The 19,724-nt window shown below is 35.5% G+C and overlaps 2 protein-coding genes across 5 annotated transcripts in view; one reads left to right on the top strand and one right to left on the bottom strand.

Annotated features, from left to right (window-relative positions):
• Positions 1-243: 243 nt before the first annotated feature.
• Positions 244-12,127, bottom strand: LOC125657824 (RING finger protein 24-like). Of its 2 annotated transcripts, none has more exons than XM_056150160.1 (6): positions 11,973-12,127; positions 10,104-10,225; positions 9,533-9,572; positions 6,815-6,850; positions 4,620-4,699; positions 244-2,929 (listed from the first exon to the last, which is right to left on the bottom strand). In XM_056150160.1, exons 2-6 carry the CDS (start codon positions 10,199-10,201, stop codon positions 2,779-2,781), a joined length of 405 nt encoding a protein of 134 aa, XP_056006135.1. In that variant the 5' UTR covers positions 10,202-10,225; positions 11,973-12,127; the 3' UTR covers positions 244-2,778. The 2 variants fall into 2 exon arrangements, with proteins under 2 accessions (XP_056006135.1, XP_056006134.1); XM_056150159.1 differs by lacking the exon at positions 11,973-12,127 and adding an exon at positions 11,619-11,730.
• Positions 11,741-19,724, top strand: part of LOC125657821 (uracil-DNA glycosylase-like) — a 20,033-nt gene continuing 12,049 nt past the window's right edge. Inside the window, exons 1-2 of one of the 3 annotated variants that reach the window (XM_048888620.2) lie at positions 11,741-11,835; positions 15,386-15,643. In XM_048888620.2, the coding sequence (XP_048744577.2) occupies positions 15,416-15,643 (228 nt within the window). In that variant the 5' untranslated portion in view covers positions 11,741-11,835; positions 15,386-15,415. Of the gene's footprint in view, positions 11,836-12,290; positions 12,505-15,385; positions 15,644-19,724 lie in introns of those variants that run through there. The other 2 variants (XM_048888619.2, XM_048888618.2) reach the window with 2 other exon arrangements.

Below are 19,724 nucleotides of genomic sequence, written 5' to 3'. Positions count from 1 at the left end.
CTGACCTAATAGGTTTTGTGGGCGTGTGACATGAAATTGGATCTTTAATGATAAAACACGACAATTTCAGGAATGTTCCTTCCAAACCTCAACATCTCCACAATATATGCACATCATACATGAAGGTCAATGCTTGTGATATCGCCCGGCTTCCCAGGTAATATAGCCCCAACTATAAAATCATCGCCCGGCTTCCCAGGTAATACAGCCCTATCTATGAAATCACTAATTTCATATACAAAATAAGATAATGCCAACAATTTAATAAATATACAACTACAGATGTATATACAAGTATTACTAATAGTAATCAACCATTTTTAAAGCACCAGTTACTTAATATATGGCTGTCAAATGGAGAAAGAAAGAGATTACAATGTACAAGATGAACCTTACTATAGATATAAAAATACACACATAATCTTATACGTGAATAATATACAGGTAAAATATTCTCCAAAATCATACGGTATTTGTTTTAAATTATACAGATTCTGAGAATCTTTCCACACAATTCTGCTAACATGCTTTATTACTTTTCTATAACATTTCAGCATCTATGATTGGCTCACATAATTAATTATAAAATGAAGGATTTGCACAGGTGTTTCCAATTAAGGTGGTAATGCAACATTCTAATAATGGCCGACTTCCGTATATCAAATTTATTTCCTCCTTTCAATTTTTGTTTTTTCGGTGAATTAAAACTAAAATTGCAAATTTCCATCAAAATAGGTAATTTTTTAGGTTTTCGATTCCCTTCATTTTGTACTTTTGAACAGATATATTTGTTTCTAGTTTGATTAGACATTGCACCAAATGTTTCATAACTTAAATATTTCTACACTTTTTAAGTGTGGTTTCAGTTCTGAATATATATCTAGAGAGAATCTAGAATAGTTTCAATACTAAAATGATACAGATAAATAATATAACAATTGCAAGTCTGTCAATTTAGTACAACATGTGGATTTATTAACCTAAGATTCAGGACTCTGTCCTCGCTCTGAATTAGTTATTGACCTCCGACATCAATACACTTTAATGTACATATTCAATACCAGCCAATTCAAAACATAGCACACTTTAGATATTAATTATTTGAAACACTGCTATATAGTACAGTGTTTGTTACAGATAAATATGTCTTTGATCAACAATAACATGTCTACACCCATAGTTCCTTAGTTTATGAACTACACATTTTGCAAATATGGCACTGCAGTATTTCAAGAAACATTTTTTCCTTGTGATACAACATCTTCATTTTTTCTTCTTTGGTTGCATAGTTGTACCCATATAATATATTGCATATCAGGCAACTTTGGTAGTAGGAGTATTTAGCAGATATTTAAAAAAAAAAGTAGCTTAAAATCTTTGGCACAAATTCATATAGGAATTTTAGCACTTTCATTTTTTGGCCAATTTTCTTTATCGACCAAAAAGCGAACATTTCCAACCCAACAAATAAAACCTGATATACAATATATTGGAAAATTTTGGGGTCAGTTTTTAAAAACAAGTTTCACCGATTTTGCCCTTATCTTAAATGGGAAAATATTAAACTCTAGCTGTGCAGTGTGAATTCATTCATAACTTGAAAGTAGCAAAAAACACAAGTTTCAGCAGATTCATATCTAAGTGAAGTCCTTTTTCTCTAATAGATATGGGTGAAAATAACATGATGCGAAAATATCTCTGTATGCAGTATGTATCATAAACCTTACGACCACGACACTTAAAACAAATAATAACGACACACTGGAAGACATACGCGTACTTGTAATAAAATACATCTCTAATATCACAACTTGATCAGCAGCATAATGTCAATATTCCCGTAAAGTACCATCACACACAAATTTTATGGCGACTCTTCAAAACGTCAAAAAATCGTCTAAAACAACATTTTTTTCCAACACTATCAGAAAAGCCTCTACTTTCCCCGATTCCTAAATGGCTACGCAAGTCTTTGGTTTTCAAACGTCCATGCATAGTTTTTTTTTTAAAATTCATCAGAATGACTGAAATAACATTATAAGTCAATATGCAATCAGGATCCAAAATTTGATTTCATAGTACATTCTTTAAAAAAGTCCGTGGAAACTGTCCATCTCACATATGACCACTCACCACAATGGACAGTCTTCATCGATTTTTCACAGTATGGACTAAATTAACAACTTGAAACACGGACTATACGGAAATGATTCTAAAGCAGATGAAAGCAACAGCAGCACCAACCCTCTAAAAACTGTCAAAAATCTTAATTATCATAAGCTAAAATGCAGTCTTCTGGGGGGAATTAATTCCACTTTTTAACAGCCTGGCTCTTGCTTAAGCCACATTCAAGAGAAAAAATCTTTAAAAGTCAAAAAAAACAAACCAGCATTAACAATTCCACTCTCTCATTATATATAACACATATATATCACAGCTTTCTGACAATTGCAGATAATTTTGACACACAAATCTAAACTACATTTCAAACTTTAATATCATTTAAAACATAAAAATGTGCTGAAAAAAGGCTAGCATCTTCACCACTAACGTTGCCTCTACTGAACAAGCCCTGCCTCATCAGTGAAAACTAACGCGTATACACAAAATAAATTTAACAAGTGGTTTACATGGACGAGAACACTCCAAAAAATGAAACATATTTCCCTCAACTACTTGAGAAATACATAGTAACTGCCCATATAATATAATTGTTATCAATCACACAGTACAAAAATGAACATATTTTGAAAAAAAAAAATCAAAGCACATATAATATCACACGCTGTTTGCTTGAGCTTGAGCAGGGAAACTTCTCGGGGGTATGGGCACAGAAACTAGTCCCGTTCTCTCGCCCAAACAGCCGGACTGCACTGGAGCCTTACACATTGGACACATGTTTTTATGATGTAACCACTCTAAAAGGCATCTGAAAAACGAGAGAGGAAACTAGAATGGAAAGAGCTTATTTTCCTTCTTCTACTGTACAAAACATGATTTATGTACAGCAATTAGCACTTAATTTTCAAAGGAATAAGATACTGTCTATTTGTACTGAACCTTAAACTCGTTTTAGCAAAACTGTCAATATCCTCAGCAAAAACTTTCTTTGTCCAAGTCAAAACAAAATTAACATGTGGTGATACATGCATATTACTTAGCCTCTAATGTAATATCACATTGCATGTGGCGATACACATATATTACATGGCCCCTTATGTAATATCACATTTATTAAATGTGGTGATACACATATATCACACGGCCTCTGATGTAATATCAAATTTACTACATGTAGTGATACACATATACAGGGATCGAAATTAACTTTTTTCACCACTAGCAAATTTTAGCTAGTGGATTATTTTCCAACTAGTAAAATTGAGCTTTTACTAGCATTTTTCAATCAATTACTGTTTTACATGAATTTAAGAAAACAAGCATGTCTCTTTATCAAAATTTTGGGAAAATCTTTTAAAATCTCCTTTAAAGTGCAATAATAAAAATAAGATTGCGAATTCTTTCATTTAAAATTCAATGAATTATCAGACAACATACATGGTGAGGGTCATAGGGTACACTTGTGCGGCGTACTCGCTGTCCAGAGATCTACCACCTATTTACAACATCATGTGGATTGAAATCTTGAAGACTGTTGCGCCAATTCAAACTATATGTTCAAAACTTTTGGAAATTTCATCTAAAAAAATTCTAGTTGAAAAGAAAACCCTGCGAACTCGAAGTGTTTGACTATAGAGTAAAGAAGGACACCGCATGAAACGGTGACACGCTGTCATGTGTTGTTTCATGTATACACGGACAAGATCAATATGCTTGCTATTTAAATCAGACATCTCTGAGACGTTCGAAGTGTGTATGAAGTAGGCCATCTTCGACATCACTGACTGATGAGATGACCTTGGCCTTAGTTATTTATTCGATCCACGTTTACTTTTTCAATACTTGTATATTCATTCTGTAAAGCGTTTCTATGCACAAGACAAAATTATTGTAAACTTCAAAGTACAGCCAATAAACCGAGGAAATCCGGGGAAAAGATAGGGGTTTTTTCACTCGCAAAATGTTGCAATCACTTGTGATTTTTTACTCGCAAATTCAATTTTGAACTCGCATTTAGCGAGTATTTCCCCTTAATTTCGTTGCCTGATATGTTACACGGCCTCTGATGTAATATCAAATTTACTACATGTAGTGATACACATATATTACACGGCCTCTGATGTAATATCAAATTTACTACATGAGGTGATACATATATTCTACACGGCCTTTGATGTAATATCACATATATTACATATGATGATACACATATATTACACGGCCTTTGATGTAATATCACATTTATTACATGTGGTGATACACATATTTTATACAGACTTTGATGTATATCACATTTACTAGATATGGAAGCAGTGGGACTTACTTCCTGTGGAAACAGTGGGACTTACTTCCCGTGGAAGCAGTGGGACTTACTTCATGTAGAAGCAGTGGGACTTACTTCCTGTGGAAGCAGTGGGAAATACTTCCTGTGAATGCAGTGGGACTTACTTCCTGTGGAAGCAGTGGGACTTACTTCATGTGGAAGCAGTGGGACTTACTTCATGTGGAAGCAGTGGGCACAGCGACAGACAGCTATGTACTCCTTCAGTTCAAAATCTTCCAAACAAACTGGACAGGTCTAAAAATAGAGTCAACATACATAAAATAAAAGCATATATATAAACTGCAAATGGCATTGAAATTTGGAATGCAACATGATATGTAAATGTTTGTTGAAATATAAAGACAAATGTGAGACATGAATTTATGTTAGCTTGTTTTACATGGAGGCATACAATACAATATAACACATTTATAGTGATGCCCTGAGGACCAAAAAAAATATTCATCAAATAAACTTAACTTATATCAAATAATTTTATAATATGTTTAAAAACTACTGGGAATGAAAATCACTTCACTGTAAGCATGAATTCATTATAAGTGTGTTCACTGATTGTAACTATGTTTTACTGTTAGTGTGAATTCATTATAAGTGTGTTCATTGTAAATGTGTTTTACTATAAGTGTGAATTCATTATAAGTGTGTTCATTGTAACTGTGTATAACTATAAGTGTGAATTCATTATAAGTGTGTTCACTGTAACTGTGTTTTACTGTAACTGTGAATTCATTATAAGTGTGTTCACTGTAACCATGTTTTACTGTAAGTGAGAATTAATTATAAGTGTGTTTGCTGTAAGCATGAACTCATCATAAGTGTGTTCGCAGTAAGCGTGAATTCATTATAAACGTGTTCTCTGTAACCGTGTTGTACTGTAAGCATGAATTCATTATAAGTGTGTTCTCTGTAAGCGTGAATTCATAAAGGTGTTCATTGTAACCATATTGTACTGTAAGCATGAATTCATTATAAGTGTGTTCGCTGTAAGCATGAATTCATTATAAGTGTGTTCGCTGTAAGCATGAATTCATTATAAGTGTGTTCGTTGTAAGCATGAATTCATTATAAGTGTGTTCGCTGTAAGCATGAATTCATTATAAGTGTGTTCGCTGTAACTGTGTTTACTGTAAGCATGAATTCATTATAAGTGTGTTTGCTGTAAGCATGAATTCATAAATGTGTTCATTGTAACCATATTGTACTGTAAGCGTGAATTCATTATAAGTGTGTTTGCTGTAAGCGTGAATTCATTATAAGTGTGTTTGCTGTAAGCATGAATTCATTATACATATGTAAGTGTGTTCTCTGTAAGCGTGAATTCATAAAGGTGTTCATTGTAACCATATTGTACTGTAAGCGTGAATTCATTATATTAAGTGTGTTTGCTGTAAGCATGAATTCATTATAAGTGTGTTTGCTGTAAGCATGAATTCATTTTAAGTGTGTTTGCTATAAGCATGAATTCATCATAAGTGTGTTTGCTGTAACTGTGCTTTACTGTAATTTATGTTACATTCATATTCTGTCAGACTTGACAACATTTCTTTTTATAAATAATAGGTTTTTCTGTCAAGTTGATGGATCAGTGCTTTCATGGAGGGGCAGATACAGATACTAGGACTAAAACGATACGCTCCTTTCACGATACGATACATATTGCAATACTTATGCAGCAATTCAATACTTTCAATACAATACATTTAACAGATGAAACCAATAATAACATTGAAAAAAAATTTAATTACCAAGATTCACAATCATAATTTTAAAAGCAAAATGTTTCCAAACTGCCAAACGGTAAGATGCCTGTTGGATCTGTACTCTGTAGTTCAAACGATAAAGTTCATTATTATTTTCATCAGACTCAAGGCAAACAACAATCTGAACATTATTGGACTCTTATTTTGTCCCTCATGCAGGTATTTTAGATAATAAGTACAGGCCGAGCCTGATGTATTTTACTGAACCCGTTTGTAATAAACGCATCGAACAGAAAATTGATACAATGCATCGAACATTGAATCGAGCATTTATGTAGAACAGTATCGATATTTTGGTGAATCGTTTCAGCCTTAACAGATGCAGTAAAACACGGTTATAGCGAACCTCCTGGGCCAGCAAAAAACAGGTCATTATAATCAAACTTCATTATACAATAAAACACAGTTAAAGCAAACTTCAGGGCCAATGAAAAAAGGAAACAAAACTTTCCAATAAACATTTTGTTAATTTTCTCCCATAGGAGATTAAATGTATCACTTCACAATAATGTAAATTCGTTATAAGGGTGTTTGTTATTTAAGCATGTTTTACTGTACAAGTATACAAATCTATACAAGTAAATCTTACCTCATTGGCTGCCTTCTTTCTGCTCATGAACCTCATCTGAAAAGAACATGCTCTGGGTTAATATTCATTACATGTGGGCCAGGACTCTGTCCCAAATAAAAAAATTACTGGAAAAAGATTTGATTATCATTGTACTGGCCCATGCAGATATATAACATATTTGTTACTGCTGAATTTTCTTATATGTCAATTTAAATTTAGATAGGGTTTGGAGAGGACTACATTTTAAAGTAGAAGGATTTTTTAATCACAAAGCTATAAAACTGCAGGATAAAATATTGTCAATATGAATACCCCGAGACAATTGTATTTTAATTTCGTGATTTATGGTAGAAATAGTAGAGATCTGGGCCGAGTTTTACTAAAGGTCGTAAACTCAAACGTAGGTGTAAACCTAGACATAAACATGACTTACGAGTTTATTGCATTTTAATAAAAGTTGTAACATACGTTTACGTGGACAATTACGAGAAAATGTACAGGTGCTTTGAAGCTGATGTAAATCTACACGTAACTTTTAAAACTGCATGTCTGATGAAAAGATCAAATGAATTGATAATTGACATGGGAATTATAAGAAATCTACCAAATATGTGATCATTATGAAATTATTAATAATTGTGACAAGATCCTAATCAATGACATAATCTTGTTCTATCTTCAAAATGTTGCAAAACAGGAGAGCAATTCAATCATTAATTACAAAAAGAAATTATTCATAGAAAATGTTGGAACTCGACCTTTGCCCTAAAGACAAAGCCAGACTGAGATTGATTATGATATGTGTTCCATATGCATCTAGGTCTATAACCTATATTATATTTTTTCAAACATGTATCCCCTGTTCTAGTATACATGAAAAAAAATAATAGAAAAATGATAGCAATATCAAAGATAGTAAAATCATAGTCAATAAAATCGGATGTATATTTATTGTAGAACACTTGAACATAGAGATTCGCCTACCCAAAAAATATAGAATCATTTTCTAAATTAATTCTGACGTCACACTAACCTCAAATTACGTCATGCTCAACGTACGTGCATTGTGACGCACTTTGTGCATTTTTGAAAAGCTCCTTCTCACTGAAATAATTTATTTTTTATCAAATGATTGCAAGCTATTGAAGATGTAATTTTTATCATAATGCAGTCCATATTTCGAAATATTGTAACGATATGTGGACCACTGCTATTCCGGCAAGAAAAGGGGGGTGGGGTGGGGTGGGGTGGGGGGGGTTAATGTACACTGCACATATATTTTGTTGGTAAAAAAAATATCCCATTCCTTTATTAGCAGGCTATGATTATAAAACACACATTGTCAAATCAAATATCATGTTATCTATAATGATATTACACTGATAAAACAAAGTGCAAATTGGTCTACTGCACAAAAACAGACAACAATGCATTTTATTCCAATTTTGCAATGATTTGGGTACCTATAGTTTGCATAGAAAAGCAAGTGTAATCATTTTGAATGTACAAAAGTCATATATACACTATCCTTTTTGTCAAACTATATGAAAGAATTATAGTTGTAAGATACGTCAGAACATACGATTAATGCTACGCTTACGGGAGCACTTATGGCCTTTCGTAAAACGGAGTTTCCACACCCGTAACATCAATCGTAAAGCCTATGTTTACAACAAAATTTGCAACCTTTAGCAAAACTCGGCCCTGGGTACTAATGCTGTTACACGTACTTCATGAATTTGGTTGATATATTTTCCTAATATGAGACAAATTCTTTAAAACATTTGTACTAATCAAGCCAAAATTTTTATAGGAATTCAGTTTCTTGGCCATTAATCATAATTAAAGAATTTGATATAAAACCCCTAGTCTTTTAAAGTTCCATCATAAATTTTGTTGCAAGGCATTGCAATACAGTTGGACTTTGGCATATTGAACATTGATTTCTCACATTATCACCAGTGTGAGATCGACTTTGTCAATGTGAGACAGCCATGTGAGATTTTTCTGTCTCACACTGCTACGACGTCATTTGATTGTGAGGTCATATATTTTCTTCGATATACGTTACAAGGTGAAGTAAAATATTTTGCATAGTTTTCTTTACATTTTAATGTAGTATAGCTTTCTGGTGGACAACCTTGAGTTTTTTAAGTGAGAAAAGTAATCCTTCATTATTTACTTGTGTGGGATAGGGAAATTCCACCTCTGAAACAAGATTCGCTGTCTAGGACTCGGCAAAGCCTCGTCCTAGACTGCGAATCTTGTACCCTCGGTGGAATTTCCCAATCCTACACTCATACTAATGAAGGATTCTATTAATCTTGAATACTATGAATATGTCAAAGTTGGAAATCCCAACTACATTTTCTTTCATGTGTAGTATAACCTCAATATCTCGAACCCTTGGATAAGTTTTTTCTTGAACCCATTGTCCCATATAACAAGGACTATATATTCATTTTCATAATTTTGTGGCAAGATTTAGTATTTACCCTCCGATATTCCTGTTTTTTTCTTCTCCTTTTCTTTTTTAATTTTCTTGGTATATTTTTCTTCATAGAACACTAATTCTTTGAATCATCTGCACTTCTTAATTAGCCAAAATGTTGTGCAACAGTTTAGTTTCTTGGCAAATAATTAAAAAATTACCCCTACTTTTTTATGTTCCATCATAAATTTTGTGGCAAGACACTGAATTTTTTTTAATTTAAAATACAAAGAATTAATAAATACCCTTCTATATCCCTGTTCTTTCTTTGCCTTCCATTTCAATCTGTGAATTACAAACAAAATTAGCATATGCAATCATTTAGTGTAAAGGCTAAATAACATTTTGTAATGCTCCGTATTAATGTAAATGTTGAAATCAAAACCTAATGAATAAATGCATAATTTTCTTAAGTACAACTATAAGTATTTCATAGCTCTTTACATGTATGTAAAAGGTTTAAGGAGGAATATTTAACACAACACAGAAATCTGATAGGAATGAAAAGTGGAGAATATGTACAATGTTTTGAAAACTTTCACTAAACATTTAGTAAAAAATGCAGTTTTTGTAAAAAGTAGTTAGAACCCTACTGGACTTTGAATTTGTACCCTCGATCTACAGATCAGCAGTTGACCTATCACCTACAACTACCCAGCTATAAAATCAAATCCAAAAGGAATATACAAATAAATTGCTAATATTTAAATATTTTCATCCATGTTTTGGGGAAAGAAGCCATTATGATGATATATCATACCTCCTTAAGGAAAAATTCACAATGTAAAATGAATGTAGATTGTAAAATTAACAAACCTCCACATGTAGCAGCAAAATATCAGACTCAGAATGAGAGATAAAGCCCCAATACCCAGCAGAGGCAAGGAAATGTTGGCCGGAAGATTATCTACCATCTTACAGTGACTTACATGGCAACTCTGCGAATCAAAAACAGAGAGTTAGCTTCACCCACAAAGTGACACTCGCTGTTTATAGTCAGTTACAACAATCTGCTTGGATCTAATTATAAGCATAGAAAATAAGTACCAAGACTTCACAATTTATTACACATTTCAAATAATTTTGCTTTTGATATCTCTACAAATTGCAATGATAGGCATTTTCTCATGAACATACTGCAGTTGTAAACAATGCGACTACAGATGAATATATGTCTATTTTATTTCATTTCTGACAGAAAGGGAAGAAGAAAGCAACCCCAGTATACTTCTCATCATCGTCGCTAGCCATGGTTAATGAGTCCAGTAGTATAATTAACCTAACCTACCTCATTGGTGTAGTGTAAACAAAGAGAATGGGCGTGGCTTGTGACGATAACTCTGCATGCGGCCCTAATGTGCTTCGCAAGTATGCCGGTGTGAAACGTCACAGTTCATACCCTCATGTATTTTTGAAAATGAAATTTATTTCTTAAATATGCATAATTTTTTTTTTTTTTTTTTTACAGAAGTCAGTGGGCAATGTCGACCAGAAAATGCTAGAATTCCAGTCCATGTGGACTGTCAGAGAAAAAGGAAAATTACAAACCCAAATTCAGTTAAGGATGGACAAAATCATAACCCATAGATTGCACACTCCCAGTCAGGAAATCATTTTGCTTTCTACAATTTATGCTGTCTGACCATTGGTATAGGATATGGGGGAATAAGTGATGTCAAAAGATATTCAGAAACATCAAAGCCTAGAAATGATGAGACAGTATCAGAAATAGGCTGTCCATGTAGCGTAGTGGTGAACGCAACCCAAGTTATATCCCCGTGATCGGCAGTGGTTGTATGCGAGAGAGCATGGTGGTTGCCCAGGCCCTAGTGCCAATATCGGTGCAAGACGGTAAAATAGCTAGTCTATATAATCATCATAGCTATTAAATGTTCATTGAATTGTTGATTCTTTACTCTGCAGTTCATTGTAGAGATTATTTATATTTAGAAAGAAGAGACTCCTAGTTCTTAGATTTCTATCCCGTGTGTATCTGGGTTAGAATAGGTCCCCTCAGTACTCCGTAAGAGGCAACTAAATGGGGCGGGCCTTTGGATGAGACCGCAAAAACCGAGGTCCCGTGTCACAGCAGGTGTGGCACGATAAAGATCCCTCCCTGCTCAAAGGCCATAAGCGCAAAGCATAGGCCTAAATTCTGCAGCCCTTCACTGGCAATAATGACGTCTCCATATGAGTGAAATATTCTCGAGAAGGACGTTAAACAATATTCAATCAATCAATCATCTTAGATTTCTGTCAAATACACAATCAAATTTCAAGCACCAGCCATAGCTGAGCCAGGTGACAAGGTCTGGATCAATGTTTAGTTACTTGAATCATTTAGGACGAGGGCTGCACTACGGAGAAGAAAACCTAAACGGTTTGTAGCACGTGTAAGACATCGCCATTGTCATTTGTACTTGACTTCATGACAGCGAATAGTGGTTTAAACTGGAACAATGTGGCGAAAGGTGGGATTGAAGAATAAGGAAAATGGGTCAATAGTAGACAAGGAGGAATAGAGCCGTTGTCAGTCCTACATTCAGGGGTGGGTTTTAGGATCGGCCACTTGCATAAAACAAAATATTTCATAACTTTCTGATAGAGTCAGCTGATATATATAGACGTCAAAACATGTGAAAATTCAAAGTGTTTTACGACTTAAATATATACATTATTACTTACGGTTTAACTATCTACAATGCAAACCACCTAAAAACTGATAGAATGAACGGAATGATCCGGAATGAACATCCTAGTGGTAAAGAATCTCCAGCTTCTTCAGGTCCAGTGCGAAAGTGGGTCATTAGGCCAGTGTCGCAAAAGTTTACAACAAACGCGCAGTAACTTAATACAGGAAAAAGACATGTATATTATCACAAAGTCTTATCTAGTACTAAAATTTCCGTATATATGTTTTATATAATTGTATATGATTTTGAAATTTAAAAAAAGAGACTTTTATTGCAGAGCGACAATTGTGTTGACACTAGACCTATTTCCGATAGTTGACCCAAATTGACACGTGAAATAACGCGGGAAATTTGTTGCATGGTTGTAGAAAAGAGTTATTGGTGCATGGTGTTGTGTTTTAGTATTGATAAAACCGAGAGTATTTCATAGGAAAATGAGTGGGCAGGCAAAAATATCGTCTTTCTTCACACAGAGTACAAAGCGTGCTATCAGCACTCCCGGAGAAGCTACGGTAAAAATGAATGTACGGAACCTTGCACAGATGATCTTGGAAGTTGGCATATATGAATACACATATAACCTTGTTGATTATTTACGTATGTATAAGGTTCGATGTGTATTCATATATTAATACCCAAGCACCTGTGGGACCTTGGCGAGATTTTGCTTTGCTGTGATCACAGTACACTGTAATTTTGTTTAAATAATGATTATAACTGTAAGAGTTTATATCTGTATATATATACCATGCCACCCCTAATAAAAAATCAATATAGATATCGGAGCAAAACCGGATCTCGTCTATGATGACCGATATATCTTGTCAATAGGCATGTTGCTCATCAATTCTCTGTTTTTCACTAACGTCACATTTAAGTAGAAGAAATTTAGACACTGTTGTGACTGTGTCGGTTAATTGAAGCAGACCCGTTGTTTCGCCCTGACCAATATAAATATGTACACCCTGAGTGATTTCTCAAGGACTTCAATTGACATTCATTTCTAAGATGTAAAGATTGGAACAACTCCACGGGCCATATTGACTGAGACTCAACACACCCCATATTGACCTTCCACATTAAATGCTCAAGTTAGACCTAACTCATCACTATATTCAAGAACTGGTGGAAGGATTGTCTAAAGACAGTCAGGATTGCTCAACTAACTGGATCCGGAGCTTTCTAAATGGCCATATAAACAACTCATCCTCATAGAGGGATCCATGTCTTGGGAAATGGATGTTGACTTTGGCATGCCTCAAGCGACGGTCCTAGACCCATTGCAATATTTAGCTTTCATCACTGACCTACCTAAGGTTGTCGACTGCTCAATCAAACTTTTTGCAGATGATTTCATAATAAATTTGCATGACCAGAGAATCCATCCTACCACAAAAGTCCTATCAGCTCTAGATAAATGGGAAAAGGACTGAAAGATGGCATAAAAAGTGCATGACACGTAACCAACAAGAGGAAACCTGTTAGCACCACGTACCAACTACAGGGTCACACCCTAGAGAGTATTCCGGGTGGGAAAAAAACCTCGGGGTGTTTATCACTATTACAAGCAAGGACCTATCTGAGTATCATGGTGTGAACATGTTAACCAAACAAAAGCCTGAGCACATTGATCTGTTAGATTCCTGGTAAGGAACTGTCCACAGGACATTAAAGCACAGGCCTATACAACCCATGTCTGCCCAGTACTCGAGTATGCCTCTACAGTATGGGACCCCTACTACCAGCATGAGATCCAACAGATAAAAACATGTCCAATGTCAAGCTGCTAGATTTCCCGACATGCTCCACCAGTTGGGATGGGAATTCAATCATTTCCACAGAGAGCTGTGAGCAGAGTCGTCATGCTCTTCAAAATCGTTAGTCAAGATCCTTACCCAAAACTTCTCCATTTTACAAACAACCTAACACATGGTTCCATTGCCAACAACATCAGGCAGATAAGCGCCTGGGTTAAAGTGTACAAGTACTCCCTCTTCCCGGCAACCATCAAGTTATGGAACAATAGACTGCCCACAGCGAGGGCATCATCATCTATAGACAGCTTCAAACTTGCCATCCAGTCTTAAGTTAATAGTTATCTCTCGATACTTTATCAGAAGTGTGATTTACCTATTTTATGATTGTAAATACTAGAATTTATTACCTGTTTTATCGCCTTTCGCTCGAGTCAACCACTGACAACCAGACAGGAGGAAAAAGAACTAATGTTGGTGGCATGCAAAATAATTTTTAAGAATATGTTCACCAGGTTTTTTTTAAGGTCTTCATTTCAAGGGCCTGGGCCTTTCCAATTGGGGAAAAAATAGCGACATTTGCTTGAAATTGGGAAAAATGTTTCATACAAAGAAATAGGGAAAACCCCAATTCAGGGTGCTTTAAGGTATACATGTAATTGGGCTCCTTCTGACTTTCAATTTGATCAAAGCTCACCTCCTTCATACAAGCAGAGGCCAAGAAATTGGGTTTACTTGAGAATTTTGAAGCAAAAATTGTAATCTGTGGGTCTGTGAAGATTTAAGAACGATTTGGCTACCCTGCTTGATTTGTTTTCATTGTTTGGGAATTTCAAAGCAAAAATTGGGGGAAATACCTGCTTTGTATACGCTCGTCTTAAGACGGGACGTATTATGGTATGGCGTTCATGTCCGTCCGTCTGTCTGTCTGTCCGTCCGTCTGTTAGCTTTTTCGTGTCCGACCCGTAACTTAAATACTACAAGGCCTAGAATCATCAAACTTTGTCTGTAGATACATCTTGGGTAGAAGGTGTGTCGCACATTAAAACCAGGTCACTGTGCCTTTTCATTAAGAAGATATCCGTCTGTCAGTCCGTCTGTTAGCTTTTTCGTGTCCAACCCGTAACTTTAAAAATACAACAAGGCCTAGAATCATCAAACTTTGTCTGTAGATACATCTTGGGTAGAAGGTGTGTCGCACATTAAAACCAGGTCACTGTGACTTTTCATTAAGAAGATATGGCCATATATGGCAAAAACTTGTCCGGCTCATAACTTGAAAACTATTAGACCTAAAATCACCAAAATTGGTCAACTAATGCATCTTAGGTAGAAGGTGTGTCGCATCCTACTTTAAGGTCACTGTGACATTTAATTAAGGTGATATATAAAAAAAATGTTTTAATGGGTACAATCTATACTGTTAACAATATGTGATGGGCGTATCATGTGCCGTGGCGGTGCACTTTATTAGCATTGGAAATAGGGCCTTATTTCGGCCCCCTACAGACTCTGAAAAAAATCCCTGGTTCACTCATTATATGTATTTAGTGACATGGTGTTAAGTGAAAGTTTTTCTATACTAAAACAGTATCATTCTGCTAAAAACTACATTGCTCAAATATTATATATGTTTAATTTTACTTCACAGCCAAGGACGCCCAGCCCAAAGAAATTTAAAATGGATAAGAAAGGAGACGATGCCTCATCCGTGAAAGAGAATGTAGAAATCAGTCCCAATACATCATCCATCCCATTATCACCAGAACAGAAATCTAAAATAGAACAGAACAAGTTAGCTGCGAGGGCTAAACTAGCCACTAAGGCGTCGAACGGTCTACTGGTAGACGTAGGGTTGTCATGGGTCAAAGCGCTAGAGCCGGAATTCTCAAAACAGTATTTTACAGATGTAAGTATTGACAAAGTCTTTAAAAGGTTTAAATTGTGGAAGATTCCCACGATTGGATACCACATGATATTTAATAGGGTCTGCATCTAAAGTTATAAGCTTGAAGAAAAAAAATTGATCACCAACACATTATGAGAATGTACAAGTAAATGTATTTGGTGAAATATGTGTAAATTGTTATATTCAATGAGGTATATGTTACTTTTTTTAGCTCACCTGAGCTGAAGGCTCAAGTGAGCTTTTCTGATCAAAATTTGTCAGCGGTGGCGTAAACTTTTCACATTTTCATGTTCTTCTCAAGAACCACTGGACCAATTATAACCAAACTTGACCAAAAGCATCCTTGGGTAAAGGGCTTTCATGTTTATTCAAATAAATGGCCATGCCACCTTCAAAGGGGAGATTATCACAAAAATGCAAAAATTAGGTGGGGTCATTTAAAAATCTTCTTCTCAAGAACCACTGGGCCAGAGGAGCTGAGATTTACATGAAAGCTTCCTGACATAGTGCAGATTCAAGTTTGATTAAATCATGGCCCCTGGGGTTAAATTGGAGCCACAATAGGGGATCAAAGTTTTACATAGAAATATATAGGGAAAATCTTTAAAAACCTTCTTCTCAAGAGCCAGAAGAGCTGAGATTTACATGAAAGCTTCCTGACATAGTGCAGATTCAAGTTTGTTCAAATCATGGCCCCTGGGGGGTAGATTGGGGCCACAATAGTGGATCAAAGTTTCACTTTAGAATAAATACAGAAAATATTTAAAAATCATCTTCTCAAGAATCAATGAGCCAGAAGAGCTGAGATTTACATGAAAGCTTCCAGACATAGTGCAGATTCAAGCTGGTTCAAATCATGGCCCCCGGGGATAGGCTGGGGCCACAATAGGGGATCAAAGTTTTACATGAGAATAAATAGAGAAAATCTTTAAAAAATCATCTTCTCAAGAACCAATGAGCCAGAAGAGCTGAGATTTACACGAAAGCTTCCTGACATAGTGCAGATTCAAGTTTGTAAAAATCATGGCCTCCAGGAGTAGGTTGGGGCCACAATACGGACTAAGGTGTTGCATGCAAATATATATGGAAATTCTTCAGATATGGGCCAAGGTAACTCAGGTGAGTGATGTGGCCCTTGGGCCTCTTTTGATTTAATTTACTTACAAGCGCGTTCTCATGATATGTTCATGGTCTGTTTATTTCTTAATGTAAGTACTGTATTTGTAAATATATAGACTCAGATGAGATATTTTCATCAAATTTGTCTGTTATTGTTTGAAAATAGTTAAAAGTGTTATTCTTATGGTGCAATTTATCTAGATGCAAGTACTTTAATATCATATATTCAAGTTTGTTCATACCATGAACCATTAGGTCACAATCGGGATTCTAAAGTTTTACTTTAAATATGATTATGGGAACACTGGTAGTGCAGTTCGTTGATTAGATCACAGTAGTCAGAAGTTTTATTAATCAAATATTGCAATAAATATCTGGAAAATTTTTAACCGTCTTCTACAAAAAAAAAAAAATCTTGAAATCCAGGTTGAGCTGTCAAAATGGAGAAAAGCTGGAAAACGGCCTGTAATCATCACGGATGTTGGATTAGTTTAATAAACAGCTGAAACATTCTGGTTGCTGAAATAAGTGCTAAATCATCCAGCTAAACCCAGGAATATTTTTTAGGGGAGTCCCCCTTCCCCCTAAAATTCCCATTGCCATCCTGGTGTGGATTTCTTCTTTTTTTTATAGAAGAATGATTTTTTTTTTTGTGTGTGTGGAATTTTAATTCAGATTACACAATAAAAGTTCATGACTCCTGTCATTTAATGTGCAAGTATCTGATGCAGTGGAGATAGAAGTTGACTCTAACTATATCCCCTGGACACGATCAATATAGGGGTTTAATGGTTTATATGTAAATAGGATTTTTCATGATAACATTTGAAGAACTCCAAAGATACAGTTCAGACAAATTGATATGGAGGTGTCCTTGTATTATGGAGATCTTAATTTTCTTCATTCCATGATGTTAGAGCCAGAGAGATTTACATGGAGGAGGTGTATGTGCTTATTATCCCAAGCTGATTAGTGTTTAGAAGACATTTGTTTTATGAGGAGCAGGCATTTGGGCTAACAGAGTGGTGTGGTGTCGGAATAACTTGTTGATGGGACACTTATTTTATGACATGCATGGTTTTCTCCCGCTTTTTGTTTCGTTCGATTCCGAGATTCAAATCCAATTTTCGCTCTGGATTCAAAATCGCATTTCGCAGATATTTTTCCGATTTTCATATTTAATGGAATGCTTCCAGTTTGCGAAATGTAAGCGGCAATATAATAGGCTAAGATTAGAGTACTGCCCAATGGTAAAGAGCATATTAAATTAGAGTAGACAAATTTTTATGAATTCTATTCTCTTAAGTAAAGTGGACAGGCATAGCTTACATCCACTTATCTTCGCAAGTCTTCATGTTTTGATTCTGGAAAACATGTAAATGCTGGATCCGGTGACGGTTTACGCTTCTTCTGACATTGCCTGGATGTATTTAACACAAATTATTTCCACAACTTAAATGTATCAAGGAAAGCAATTCATTGGTCGGGATAATGACAAAGAAAGACCTATAAACAATCAACTTGATAGGAATTTTCCATTTAAATCTGCATTATCTGAGAGGCTTAGTAATTTTGAACAATATGAATTTTTTGAATATTTGAAGCACATTTTTTCTCTACCCAAGGATTTATTTTTATAAAAATTCTCCCATGGGATGTAGATTTCAATGGAATATCAAAGGGTACCATAAATATTTATTTATGGGCATTAAAAATCAGATGAATTTCCTCAAATTAGAAAATATCTGCACAAAAAATCATGATTTTGAAAGTGTCAAAAGGGGTCCGGTATGTCCAGGAGAGCCCCAGAATGCAGAATTTCGCACCGTTTATACCAGAGCTTCTGGGGGCCTTTTCAGATCCCCGACCGTAAGGCCACATCGATTTGGGGAGGGTTACTTTGCAACCCGAATTATTTCTTTTCATTTTTTTATTTCCTAAATGCTAAAATCATGCCTGTTATGAGGAATGGTCATTTGGGCTAACAGAGTGGTGTGGTGTCTGAATATCTTGTTGGTGGGGCACTTGCTAAATGAATAGTGGTCATTTGCCAGGGTGGCCACTGGTGTGGTGTCTGAATATCTTGCCCATATTGTTTGTCAAAATTTTGATATTTCATACAATGGAACTTGAAACAAATGGTGTGGTGTCTGAATATCTTGTTGGTGGGACACTTGCTAAATGAATAGTGGTCATTTGCCAGGGTGGCCACTGGTGTGGTGTCTGAATATCTTGCCCATATTGTTTGTCAAAATTTTGATATTTCATACAATGGAACTTGAAACAAATGTACCTGGCTGATTTAAAAAATTCCAGAGTAAGCTTTGATTTGTAGCGGTCAGCTGGGTTTGATGGCTGGTGGCCAGATAGCTCAGTTGTTAAAGCACTCGACTAGAGATTCAGGGGGGCCGAGTTCGAATCCCAGTCTGGTCTGTTGTGTTTTCTCTGTTACATTTATTGCCATTGACCACCCCTGGACTTGCAGGTGAAAGTCCTGCCAGGGGCAAAAAAGAATCCAGGTTGTGTCTTCAAGGGGAAGACAATTTAAGGAGGGAGGAATGTAGTGGTCGGCCGCGTTCGATCAACGGTGGCCAGATAGATCAGTTGGTAGAAGACAGGGTTGTCACCATATATAAATGCAAGAATCTGCGTCCTAGACGCAGAAAATTCATTTGGGACGCAAGTTTGTCTGATATGGCGAGTCCAGCGGACGTGTCACGGACTCCGAGTAAAAATTTTAATTTTACTTAGAAGACCTGATATTGTGTATTAATTAAAACTCGTAGAAGGAAAAAATCTAGGTAAAATGTTACGCTCTAGTGAACAAAGATAATACCACAGAGTTCACACTGTCCCAATCCGACTTTTGTGTTTAGCGTCAGTCAATTAGGTGTGAATTAGAATATTGTACTAAAAAGATAATTAGGTAAGATGCAAAATGAAGAACATTTTGCCACTAGCA

Source organism: Ostrea edulis, chromosome 9, assembly GCF_947568905.1.
Source record: "Ostrea edulis chromosome 9, xbOstEdul1.1, whole genome shotgun sequence".
NCBI lineage: Eukaryota > Metazoa > Mollusca > Bivalvia > Ostreida > Ostreidae > Ostrea > Ostrea edulis.
Note: the sequence above shows the minus strand (reverse complement) of the source record. Positions and strands in the feature narration are given on the sequence as shown.

What these genes read in the sequence shown, in the direction of transcription:
- LOC125657824 (XM_056150159.1), bottom strand. An exon ending in TTTTGCTGCTACATGTGGAG is followed by an intron (nt 9,573 to 10,103) that starts GTTTGTTAATTT and finishes TGTAATTCACAG; the next exon opens with ATTGAAATGGAAGGCAAAGA. An exon ending in AAGAACAGGGATATAGAAGG is followed by an intron (nt 6,851 to 9,532) that starts GTATTTATTAAT and finishes TGTTCTTTTCAG; the next exon opens with ATGAGGTTCATGAGCAGAAA.